This window comes from Doryrhamphus excisus, linkage group LG10 (assembly GCF_037039965.1).
Source record: "Doryrhamphus excisus strain RoL-2023G ecotype Guam linkage group LG10, RoL_Dexc_Guam_v1.1, whole genome shotgun sequence".
Taxonomy (NCBI): domain Eukaryota; kingdom Metazoa; phylum Chordata; class Actinopteri; order Syngnathiformes; family Syngnathidae; genus Doryrhamphus; species Doryrhamphus excisus.
Window position 1 is genome coordinate 9,590,450 of NC_136366.1, and position 12,508 is coordinate 9,602,957.

A 12,508-nucleotide genomic window follows, 5' to 3' on the forward strand; every position below is an offset into this window, starting at 1 on the left:
GTAGTCAAGTGAGAGTTGTCTTCTTAAAGTCTAGTAATAGTGACCGTAGTGAGTTCTTCAAAAGATGGAAACCTGCCCTCTGGTTTTGCTCAATCACGATAGCTTCCCAGAAGTCAGAGGGACACTTGCATGAGAGTCAGGGCCACGCAGGTACTTTCTCATCTGAACATGACAATGACAGAGAAGGTGAGGATGAACATCACCAAAGTTCAAACGAATTCCAGTTGTCCGTAATGAGCTGCCATCTTGAAAGAAACTTTGCTTTTCCATGACGTAGCGTCTCACAAGCTTGAGCGACATATGCATGAGACTTACGGCCACACGACCTTCTCATTTGAAAATGAGGATGGCAGAGAAGGTGAGCAAGAAGTCCACCAAAGTCGAATGAAGCCCAGGAGTAGTAACTTATCTTTGGATGATGGAAACCTAGTCTTGTGTTGCTCTTCCATGAGGTAGCGTCCTCCACATTTGAAGGACGTGTGCATGAGACTCATGGCCAAAAAGGTACTTTCTCACCTAAGCATGAGATTAACAGAGACGGTAGGTGGAAGGTGACTTAAGAAGATGACAGTTATCTCTAACGATTACAAATTGTCATCTTTAAAGATGGAAACATGAACTGTTGTTTTGATTTTCCGTGACATAGTTTCCCACAACTTTGAGGTAAATGCGCATGAGACTCATGGCCCCAAAAGTACTTTCTCATCTGGACACGAGGGCAACAAAGAAGGTAAGAAAGACCCCAATGTCTACTGAAGGAGAAGCGACTCTAACCTTGGGACACACTCTTTGCTTTTTCATGACGTAGCGTCCCACAAGCATGAGACTTATGGCCACAATTCTTTCTCATCAGAGCATGAGAATGAAAGAGACGGTGAGGAAGACCACCAAAGAGTAAAATAAAAGCCAAGAGTAGCAACTGTTGAAATAATGAAAACCTAGTCTTGTTCTGCTTTTCCGTGACGTAGAGTCCCACACATTTGAAGGACATGTGCATGAAACTCCCGGCCAAAAAGGTACTTTCTCATCAGAGCATGAGAATGCCAGAGAAGGTGAGGGTTATTAAAGTCAAATGAAAGGTACCTTTTCAAAGTGTAGTGGTAGTGTCTACTGAGCTGGGAAGTCTCAACGTGGACAGTTTTCCTTCCTGATGTAGCTTCCCACAAACCTCGTGGACATGCACATGAGAGTCCCGGCCACAGTACTTTCTCATCTGCGCACGAGGATGACAGAGAAGGTGAGGAGGAAGACTACTAAAATCTAATAGAGGAGTAGTGACTGTCATCTTTACAGCTGTGCTTGTTTTCCATGAACTAGCTTCCCAAAGGTCTGATGGTCATGCGCATCAGGCTCATGGCCATGATACTTTCTCATCTGGGCATGACGGTGGGAACATAGGTGAGGAAGAAGAAATATGGTTTTAACGTTAGAGCGGTAGAAGTGGATGTGGTGGGACACTACTACATGTGCATGAGACGTATTGCAGTTGTTGAGACTGATGCCAACATTGTCCTCATGGCGTGTCAGATAGCCGCGTGCATGAGGAACATGGTCACGGCCCTCATGGCCACAAAGCAAGCTCACCCGGGCTGGGGCAGGAGGAAAGTAAACCTGAGAGGAAAGGTACAGTTACAGGTACAGTATTAACATAGTCTATACGCTGACTTGTGTGTATTGAGTGTATTTGAGTCTAAGTCATTGAAATGACTGTTGTGCTTTCACAGTCTCCCAAATGGCTCAAGGGCACTTAGGTCATGGCCACAAAACCTCATCTGGGCACAAGGTGGAGAGGGACAATTCAGGGAACACACTGGAAGCCACATTGAGAGGTATCGTTTGGCTTTTTGTGTGAGGTGATGATGACGTTCTGGCCTCTCTTGTTAACTTGTGACAATAATCAGGTGCTAGATTAGATTAGGCTACATTAGCTGCTAGATTAGATTAGGCTACATTAGCTGCTAGGTGCTAGCTGCTAGCTGCTAGATGAGTGTCATGGCTTCCGTCGTAAAAAGGGCTCTTGGAAACAGAACAACATTTTCCTTGCAGGCCTGTCAGCGTCTTTATCGCTTTTTGTTTGGTACAACAGAGTAGCATCATTTGCAGCCCACTCAAGGAATGAAGCTAAAGGCCAAGAGAAGACAGGATGGACTTGAATCTCAAAAGGCAGATGGCCAAACTTTTCCATCCTAAAAGCTGTCTTTGATTATAACCTTTGGCTACTAATAAAATTTAGGAAGGATCTTCAACCACCAGAAGCCCATGTCTTTTCCTGACCAAGATTATGCCGTTTTGTTGAGTAGATTCCTGACAGGAACACTGGTTGTTGTGTGCAGTCCACCACAGGTCTGAGGACCAGGAGCATGGATCAATCTCACAGGAGCACAGCAATGAAAGACCAGGTGATAGAGCGAGTTATACCTGCGTGAAAGCAAAGAGCTGCAATGTCCTTGTGTTTAATGGTGTTAACGGTGATGGTGGTGTCTCAGTTCCTCACATGAGGAACATGCATGAAACCCACAGCAGCCACACAAACGAGCACAAGAAGGCAGCAAACCACGGCGAAGGTATCCATTTGTTCCGTAAAATGAGTACCATGAATCCCAGGTGTGTTGTTGATTTGGGTGCTGTGGTTGTTGTCTCAGTCCATCACAAATCTGAGGAATACGTACCTGAGGATCCTGGCCATAGAACCTCATCCGAGCACCAGGAACACAGAGAAAGAGGACATGAGAAAAGCACAGGTATAAAAGAGCGTTTTTTTTTAGTGGCCTATCCGTCCCCCACTCGTCTGTGGGATACAAAGATGAGATCCACAGCAAAGCAACAAGTGTTTGCTTTGGAACGTCGTGGGAATAGTGCAGAGTTGTGGCTTATTGTTGGGATTGACGGCACACTGGAGTGCTTAGTTGTCTCAATGACAATGGTGCCGTTCCAGTCTTCCGTGATTTGGAGGAACGCTCCCAGGAGAGCCGTAGTCACAAATCAACAACTTCTGAGCAGGAGCTGCATCAACAGAGGAAAGCCCACAGGAGAGGTACCCACTGTAGATGCAAGCAGAATTGAGACATAGCCGGAGCGTGATTGGCTTGTCATAAATGATTAGACGCTGGCGTCTGGCCAATAGTTGCTCCATCTATTCTAGTGAAACAGCTTGAGCTCATCTGGTCCACATGGATACAAATTGATTTGTGAGCTGTTGCTCCTTTGTAGAGCACCAAACCGAGAGGGAAGGAGGCGTTCATGAACCGGCCGAGCCCGTCGGGAGCGAGGATGAAGACAGAGAAGAGGAGAGGAGAGAGCAAAAAAAGAAAGGTAGCATTGAAACGGGAGGCGGATTAGATTGACTTCTAACCGGGATTTTGAATCCTCATGATGAGGTCAAAAGGCGACGATGAGGGTTGGGCCTTACTCTGATCTACTAATATGTTCTCCTGGCTTCCTGCCTCAGTCATGATGATGGAGATGATTGGAGCTGCCAGTAGATAGTAGATGCCTCGTTTTATCAGCCGTACGTTTCTTTTATGGCCCCTTTGAGCAGCATTTGGGCCACTTGAAGAACAATGAAATGTGTCTTACGGGAAGGGAAAAACATGCTGTTAATCCTCCTTGTATTCTTTGGGGATGGTGGTATAATGGTCGCCGTTTGATCCTCAGTCCCCCCCCAACCCCCACCTGGTCTTGAAACTTTGCCATCAGTAGGTGGATGAACTTACAGTGACATTGAAGATAGTAAAGTGCTGTGCAGGTTGTCCTTAGGTTAGGTAGAAGTTCCATTCCTAGACAGTGTACACCAGTGGTGGGCAAACTACGGCCTGGGAGCCACATGCGACCCACCAAGCGTTTGAATTTGGCCTGCCAGTTGCTTTCCAAGTATTTCAATTTTTAACATACAAAGTCGGATGTCTTGTAAAATTTAAATGATAGTTTGATGTGGTCTGAAAAAAGACATGACAACATAAGGCTGATAGTATAATTTGACACATAAAATTAGACAAATCATTCAAGGAAAATTATAAATGGTGGAGAGGTGGTTAGTAAACAGGTCTCACAGCGAGGAGACCCGAGTTCAATTCCACCCTCTCTGTGTGGAGTTTGCACCCCCCCATTCCAAAAACATGCTAGGTTAATTGGCCACTCCAAATTGTCCATAGGTATGAATGTGAGTGTGAATGGTTGCTTGTCTATATGTGCCCTGTGATTGGCTGGCCACCAGTCCAGGGTGGACCCCGCCTCTCCCCCAAAGACAGCTGGGATAGGCTCCAGCCCAGCTCTGGTGTACACGGAACATGTGAGGGTTCATACCCTGTAAATTGGGGTATTTCAGTAATCTGACATTGATTACCAACTGTATTCTTAAACTGGAATTAGTCCTGAAGCAAGTCCTGTGTTTACGTCCAAAATGAAGTTTGTATTCATTTGTGTGTGCTCGTACGTAATCATAAAAGTGGGAACAGCGTAAGCCGAGGACCACCTTTATCAGTGAACTCTCATTGACCATTTATGGGAAAATAATTCTGTTAAATAATTATATGTTTGTTGTCCTCAACACCCTGGAAAAGTACGTGAAGTCGGAATGAACGCGACATCAGTCTGCATCAGGGACGTGTAAATGATTCCCGACGAGGGCTGCTTACCGGGGGGGGATGCCCCATAGATGCTAAAACCAACCTTTGTTTCCAACTAATTGAGAAGTTGTTGAGAAGAATCATGGAGTAGTTGTTGACTCGCGTAGGCCTAATCTATGACCTAATCTATCCAGTAGAACTAATTAGGACTTGTACAGCACACTCAGAGTGGTGTGGAAGTGCAAATCTGAAGCATATTCCTTCATTCCTCAAGGGCTCCTGAAACTGTTGATGTCAGGACAGCCCGGGGCCAGACATTTGTTTGGGATCATATATGATGATTTCAAAGGTAAGAGGGTCAATCTGCTGCACGTTGGAGATATTTATGTGCTATCTGGGATTTTGGTAGCCTTTCATCACGTTTAAGTGAGCTTGGAATAATTCAAGTTAAAGAAAAAAAAACCTGTGGAAAAATTCCTTTCATTGCATGTTTCATGTTTTTTTTTTTTCTTCATCTTTACTCCTTCTCTACCTTCTCCTCTCCACGCATCTGAGACTCTTGTGTGGTTGCGTTTGCTTTTGGTGCATGATCAAGGTAAGTGTGGACACATTGCCCCCCCCCCCCAGCCCACTTCTCCCAGATGCTCATTAGCAAAAATTCTGACTCACAATTGATGAATAGCGATAAAGCAACATCTTGACTGGTGGCGTTCATTTGGCAAACGGTGTCCCGTTGCCTCTCAAGTCTGTGGAGTAATTGGCCATTTATATTTCATCAGGCGCTTCTTCCCTCAGTGCTGAGAGAGGCACTTTATGGCGCCGTGCTCGCTCACTTCCTTTAAACCTGCTCATTCATAATTCAGCCGCCATCCTCAACCAACAATAATAAAATAATCATGTGACGGCTGATTAAACAGCTAAACTACGGCTTCTTAATGTGTATCGGCATCAACACGCCTGGTAAACGCTCCTTAAAAAAGGAGGGTGATGCCTTCAAGCGCCATTGCAGCCAACTTCTGGAGCTTAATAAAAGCTTAATAAAAGCTTCATTAGGTGGCAGCACTCGGTGAGGATCATCACAAGTGAGGATGTGGAGCAGCTCTGGCTTTAAATGATGGCAAGCTTTTATTTCTCTGTGGGGGGGATTGGGGGGGGACTCTCCGACACTCATCTGCACTGCTTGGGGAGGGAAGTCTTGCTTCAGCATTCCTACAAACCATTCCCGGTTCAAAAAGGAGCTCACCTTACGCTCAGGAGGATATAAAGAAGGAAGCGATGAGGAGGTTTTTCTTTTAGGTGGACTCTCAGGAGTCCTTTCAAACGTTACTGTAAATCGGTCAAGTGAAAGCAGACTTCGGATCAATAATATTATAATATTCACCGGGTATCTTTGATATGCTTTATTTGTACACAACAGAAACGTGGGAAAGCATCATAGGTCCCCTTTAACACCAGAATCCAACATTCCAACTGCATGTATAGGTCAGAAACGTGGAAAAGCATCATAGATGTCCTTTAAATAATAGTTCCATGTATAAAATATACTGCAATCTACTCATTTGTTACTACGTTACATTCTTCTGCACTTTTGCGTGTACGTTAGCGGCCCCGCCTCCACCCACTAAGACAAACATGACTGTCAAAAGGGCTCACTCCGTTCATGCCGTTGTTCTATGGAACAAGAGTGAGCAGAGTGAACAGTCTTCCCGCTTGCCTGACAGTGCATTCCCAGACACGTCATGACTTGCCATGTATGCAAACAAGCGTCTCCCATCGCTAGGCCGCATGGCGGCAGTGAGGCAGTGTCAGCGAAGTGGCAAGTGCAGTAATGGAGAGGGAGTTGAACCAATATAAGCTCATAAAGCACACAGAGGGCCATTCATTTGCTCGCTGACATGGAAACTTTGGGACATTCATCACTTCCTGCTCTCCAGGAATCTTATGAGAGCGTTAACGCCGCTGCGGCCCGTTTCAATCCTCCCCGCACTTGAAGTTCAATAAAAAAGGGATGAATTGTCACCCTTGGCCGTGTCTTCCTGTCCTTTAGACTGTGAATGCTACGGACACTCCAACCGCTGCAGCTACATCGACTACCTGAACATCGTCACATGCGTCAGCTGCAAGCACAACACCCGGGGCCAGAACTGCCAACACTGCAGACTGGGATACTTCCGCAACGCCTCTGCTGAGCTGGATGACGAGAGCGTCTGCATCGGTGGGTCTGCGGGGGGTACGGAGTGTGTGTCAATGTGTGTGTGTGTGTGTGTGTGTGAGAGAGAGACATGATCTTACTTCTCTGCACAGTGAAACCTCCAAAATCAAATGGCCATGAAGTTGTACCATAGCAGTATAATGTCATCTACACGTTGCAATATTGGCCTTTTTTTCCTTCCCTTATCAAAAGCATTACACATATACATATATATATATACGTATATATATATATATGGTATTTTCTTTTTACTGATCATTTGGAGGGATATGATTGGCCTGCAGAGAGTCAGGTTGAGGCGCACGTTCAGGACCAAGCCTCGGAATCAGCACAAATAAGACCCCATTAGCTGGTGGGCCAGCGCGCCAACAGAAAGCAGTCAGCGCCTCTGGGGAGCCCAGACCTAAGCCTTTTTTTTTGCAGCACACATCTGACCATGCTGCATGTTGTCATGTACTGTAATCCCAATATTAATGCACTGACCCACAAACACACATACGGGCCATGCTGCTACACTGTTGCGTAATCCGGCCCTCTTTTGCCTTGTATTTCCCCCATTCTATAAATTCTATAAATCCTACGTTTTACAGCTCAAGTCATCTGATTCGATGTTGTATGTTAGCGGGAGAAAAGTAGCTGTCAGCTGACATCAAGAAAGCATGATGATGAAAAATGCCTTCTTTGGGCGTCTGATTGGCAGCGAGTGGTCTGCCAGCTGAAGTAAACATGAAATCTACACGAGCGTCTTCTTCAGCATTTGAACTCATCACAGTCATTTACAGTGATGGCTTTAGCTAATGAGGAGCGCTTGGAATGAATCACAGGGGGAGGCGGGATTTCATGGAAATCAAGGTGAATTTAAATCAGGGGTGTCCAAACTTTTTCCAGTGGCCACAGAGTGAAAAATGAAAGGCTGCATGGGCCACCTTCACATTTGGTATAGGACAATATGAGGAAATACAGTACAGAATACAATACAGAAATACAATACTAGCAACGTAAGCAACGCCCAAGGATACACCCACAAGCCTAATGAGGATAAGCGGCATAGAAAATGAATGGATGTGTTACAGGTGTGACTGTTTTTCATGAAAACGCTCCAGTATTTTTTCCCACTTGGAAGTAACATGGCGGCTAGAAGGGCTTTGATAAGGGCACGCCTACTGTACAAGCACAGGCCAGTCTTCAGGATACAAAAACTCCATCTCTCGCCGTCAACACCTCTCTCTCTTTGTCCATCAGAGTGCAACTGCAACCAGATGGGTTCCGTCCACGACCGTTGCAACGGGACGGGCTTCTGCCAGTGCAAAGACGGCGCCGCCGGGGCCAAGTGTGACGACTGTCTGCCGGGATACTACTGGAAGCAAGGCTGCTACCGTGAGTGTCCAACACCCAAATGTCAGACAGGAAACGCTGCATCCTTCCAGGAAGCAACCTTTAGCCCGCCACAGCCCCGGGGGAATAGATCATGGAGCTCATTAGTGGCGTCAGCTGCTCTTTAAATTGATGGCGCTGTCGCACCTTAACCCCATTACTGAGAACCGCTTTCCTCCGCCATCGAGCATGGAGTCAAATAGACCCTCCGCAAACACTCATTACACCTCCACCTGCACCCGCCCTGCTCTCATTTAGCACACTTATCTTTAGTCACAATGTTAGCTCGTTAGCTAGAACGCCATGGTCACAGGCGACCGCACCGTCAATGGTCGACATCAACTCTTTCCGCTCTTAATACAGTTTTTACATCAACGTGACGATGATTAGATGATTTCACTGATCGACCTTTTTTTTGGCTTGTTGATGGAGAATACGTGTTGTCGTAAAAGTATTTGGGGTTGGTTCGCGGCCTAAGTCCAGGTCAAATGAAAGTGCACCAAAGTGAGACACAGCACATGCTGGGGTACACATGCACGGCGCCGGGGTCCACCCTGGACTGGTGGCCAGCCAATCCCAGGGCACATATAGACAAACAACCATTCACACTCACATTCATACCTATGGACAATTTGGAGTGGCCAATTAACCTAGCATGTTTTTGGAATGTGGGAGGAAACCGGAGTACCCAGAGAAAACCCACGCATGCACGGGGAGAACATGCAAACTCCACACAGAGATGGCCGAGGGTAGAATTGAACTGGTGTCTCCCAGCTGTGAGGCCTGTGTGCTAACCACTCGTCCGCCATGCAGCAATTGTAGTTCCAACTGAGAAAGTGCTGGCTAAAGAGAAATTGGGTTCCACAGAAAAAAGAAAAGGACGTTGTCAGGTGTTGTCCCTGAGGCATAGACAGGAGTATTCATCTTTACATTTTCATGTGTTTTTTCTTCTCTCTGGCCTCAATTCTTGCCTGGTGTACTTTCTTCCATTTGCGATGGTGGTGATGTCATGGATTCCTTCAGTGATTATGAGCTCATAAAGTTGTCCCCCAATATTGTAATCAGTCCAATGATTGCGTCCCGTGTCCATATGGCCGTGCTATAATATCTCATCTTTTTGCTTCCTCTCTGCCATCCTTCCCTCAGAAAACGTCTGTGACGAGGAGATGCTGCTCTGCCAGAATGGAGGGACGTGCTCCCAGAACCAGAAGTGCATCTGTCCCCCTGAGTTCAAGGGGGTGCTGTGCCAACAGCCGCGCTGCGAGGCGGGCAAGGACTGCAACGCCGCCTCGGCTCTGCGCCCCCCGGCGGTCGCCCTGCTGCTTTGCACTCTACTCGCCAGCCTGCCGGCCACGCTGACGCCCCACTGAGGCACGACAACACCAGGGGGAGTGTGTTCACGTGTGTGTGTGTGTCGGGGCGACCCGCACCAGGTGGTGGCGCCATCCTGGTCGTGGACAGACCCGAGCCCCTTGCACGGCAGCACTCACTAAAGCTCACGAGCACTCACAAACACCAAGCCCCGCAAGGGCGCACGCACACACACACTTCACAGGACTGACCCAGTGGGGGCTCAGGTGCCAGATGAACATAGAAAAGAAATGAGGGAAAAGAGAAATGCAGGCTAAAAATATATATCTCTATATATATATATATATCTCTATCTAATCATACCAACCACTGTTCGTTCCCTTTATTCCTGAGCAGGAGCAACGTGCATCAAACCAAAAAGCAGAAACACACACACCTCCACTCTTTCACTGGCTGCACACACAAGGACAGATTTTCTTTTCTTGCACACCCTGTGACGGCTGGCGGTCATCGTCAGTGAAAGGACGAGCCCCGAGGAGGCGAGGGGGGCCACACATTCTGCTGCCGAGGCCTACGCACTATATAATTACGATAAGCACCAGGTTTCATTTCTTGTCGATAAAAACCAAGACTTGCTTTGACATCTCCTCCATTTCTGCTGCATATTTGAGTTGAAATGATCTTAAGTTCATGTATCTAATGTGCCCACCTCAGTCGCTGAGATTCTACATGTTATATAACAGCCAAACGGGTTACCACGGATAGACCATGTAGTCGCTATTATGGTTGCCATGGGAACGAGTGATTGTCGCCACACTTATCTTCGCACAGTATATACAGCAACAAGACTTTTACAAAACTTATAAAAGCGAAAGCGTGATCGGGCGAGTATAGACAATATATGGCATTATTTGCATATTTTTTGTAGAAATTATTTTTCTTTGGAGGTTACAATAAAATGATGGAGGAAACACATAAAAAAGACATTTACAACAATTAAAAAGGAGCATTTTTTTTACACCAGGTGTAAAACTTGCAGTAAATACGACTGTTCTTTGCCTTCTTTCGTGTACTTTTCCTTTCATGCCATGATCATATTGACACGCTGACGATTCCCACCTTCTTGACTGACAATCAAAGAACTGCTCTCCTTTTTCAAAACAACACGTGGTTTTTTACCACGCTGACGAGCTGAAAAGAGATTTTATATGCAAATATCTAGAAGAACTCATACAAACGTACGAGTTCTTACAGTAGCTTACGGACACTCCGTTAGCGCCAACGGACAGGCTAACCTCCAAAACGGACGTACTCCAAAGATCAAAGTGCGACCTCATGGCCGAAATGTTTTTAAATGGAAATGAATCAAAACTGTGTCACTTCGGAATGCAAAAATTGGGATATGGGTGTTTTTTTTTTAAAACATAGTTCCTTTCTTGAGTTTCTGATTGATCACGTTAGCGGCGCTGGCTAATCTGACAGAATAACATGGGAATAGTTTATGAATGTACCACATACAAAATACAGTGTATTGACAAATCAGTAGCAGCAGAATGTAGCACAGCGCTAAGCTAACACAGTGGAACCTCGGTTAGCGTGCTTTTCAGTTCATGTCGGAAATTTACACCACAATTTAGTTTTAATTGCAGTCTAATCACCGTGGGAGTCAAACTGTGTTCTTAATGTTTTCCTTCCTTGTTAGCTTCCTATTAGCGAGCTAAACAAAATGGCAACTGGACATTTCGTCGCCTGTCTGTGATGTCATCAGTTGACGCTCCAAAATACTAAACACGAAACATGTTTTTCCTAGCATTACAATTATAGTTTTACATGCATAAAATGATTGTAAATGACCAATGAAAAAGATAAATGAACACTCGGGCAGTGCTTCTCAAAAGGTTAGTGTCCATTTAGGTGAGAGTAGGTCCTTCCGGAATGAATTCATGACCCTGACCAAGGATCCACTGTAAGTAACCTATGACAATGTCAGATCGGGAATGCTGAATGTCCGACTTCTCAAAACTCTCGAAATATGTGCAATGGTGGTGGACAAATTGTGGAAGGTACAAGATCGGTTAGTGTTCTAGAATGTTCCCGTGGACATTAGCATCGCTGTTGACATGTCGGAAGCTAGCGCTGCCATGCCACAAGAGCTTAAATGGGGTGCAAGTCAGATTATTCTTCCGTGGAAAACAATCTTTAACGTGTATCTTTAGTCACAGTGTAGATAAAAAGCAAGCAAACAATGAAAAGCATATGGTTAAATTGGGAATCAAATATACAGGCTAGTAAATACAGGAACTATTTGAAGTTGCTATTTCTGCAGATGCCTTACAATCTTAACGCTTGACCAACATCACCGCGAGGTGGTGTTTGCCAACTATGACTTTGTCACAGCATTTCTATACGTCTTGCTCCACCTCTCTAATTTGCCTGTTACCAATGTGCGACGTTTATTTCAACCGTTTGTGTTGTCATAAAGGTGTAGGAAAAGATTCCTTGTTTGCTTGTCTTTTGTCCCTCTGCATCCGTCTCGCTAACTGTCTCTTATAACACAAACCCAGTCGCAAATTCCATTAGCAGACTTGCAGCAGGATCCTTCCAGCATCTTCGACGCCGCCGCATCCCGTGAGAAGCAGCGAGACGCAATCCATGAATGCGCTGTTAACGAGGACACCAGCCAGCAACTGAAATAATTGGACGTCTCAAACGATCCCGAGCCGTGAGAGAAAAGTGAGAACCGACATCGAGTGACGGTTTGTGCCGGCAATAACACAAACAATAAAACCAAGATGGCAAATTCACTTTCAGTCAACACTGACAAGAACAAAGACATCTGGAAATGACTTAACAGAAGAAAGACAGGAAGTTGGGAGGATTACTTTGGCCTTTCTCGCATTATTCCATCTGTTTTTTTGGTTCCCTTAGATCTAAATCTGAATTGTTCATCATCGTAGATAACTTTTGGGTTACACGCCTACCATACTGGCCTATGACAGGCGTGTCCAAAATTATGTCAAAATATTGTGGAAATAAATCTAATATT

The 12,508-nt window shown here is 45.6% G+C and overlaps 1 protein-coding gene across 18 annotated transcripts in view; it reads left to right on the forward strand.

The window, feature by feature from the left end:
* The window catches only part of ntng2b (netrin g2b), a 76,570-nt gene extending 64,613 nt beyond the window's left edge, over positions 1-11,957 (forward strand). For 12 of the 18 annotated variants that reach the window (XM_078794011.1, XM_078794012.1, XM_078794010.1 and 9 more), the window contains 19 exons: positions 103-186; positions 278-358; positions 457-540; positions 647-730; positions 809-874; positions 969-1,052; positions 1,157-1,237; positions 1,318-1,398; positions 1,528-1,623; positions 1,725-1,829; positions 2,334-2,399; positions 2,487-2,564; positions 2,643-2,741; positions 2,936-3,034; positions 3,211-3,312; positions 4,840-4,914; positions 6,613-6,780; positions 8,020-8,154; positions 9,298-11,957. In XM_078794011.1, the coding sequence (XP_078650137.1) occupies positions 103-186; positions 278-358; positions 457-540; positions 647-730; positions 809-874; positions 969-1,052; positions 1,157-1,237; positions 1,318-1,398; positions 1,528-1,623; positions 1,725-1,829; positions 2,334-2,399; positions 2,487-2,564; positions 2,643-2,741; positions 2,936-3,034; positions 3,211-3,312; positions 4,840-4,914; positions 6,613-6,780; positions 8,020-8,154; positions 9,298-9,521 (1,892 nt within the window). In that variant the 3' untranslated portion in view covers positions 9,522-11,957. Of the gene's footprint in view, positions 1-102; positions 187-277; positions 359-456; positions 541-646; positions 731-808; positions 875-968; positions 1,053-1,156; positions 1,238-1,317; positions 1,399-1,527; positions 1,624-1,724; positions 1,830-2,333; positions 2,400-2,486; positions 2,565-2,642; positions 3,035-3,210; positions 3,313-4,839; positions 4,915-5,120; positions 5,161-6,612; positions 6,781-8,019; positions 8,155-9,297 lie in introns of those variants that run through there. The other 6 variants (XM_078794016.1, XM_078794023.1, XM_078794018.1 and 3 more) reach the window with 6 other exon arrangements.
* Positions 11,958-12,508: the final 551 nt, after the last annotated feature.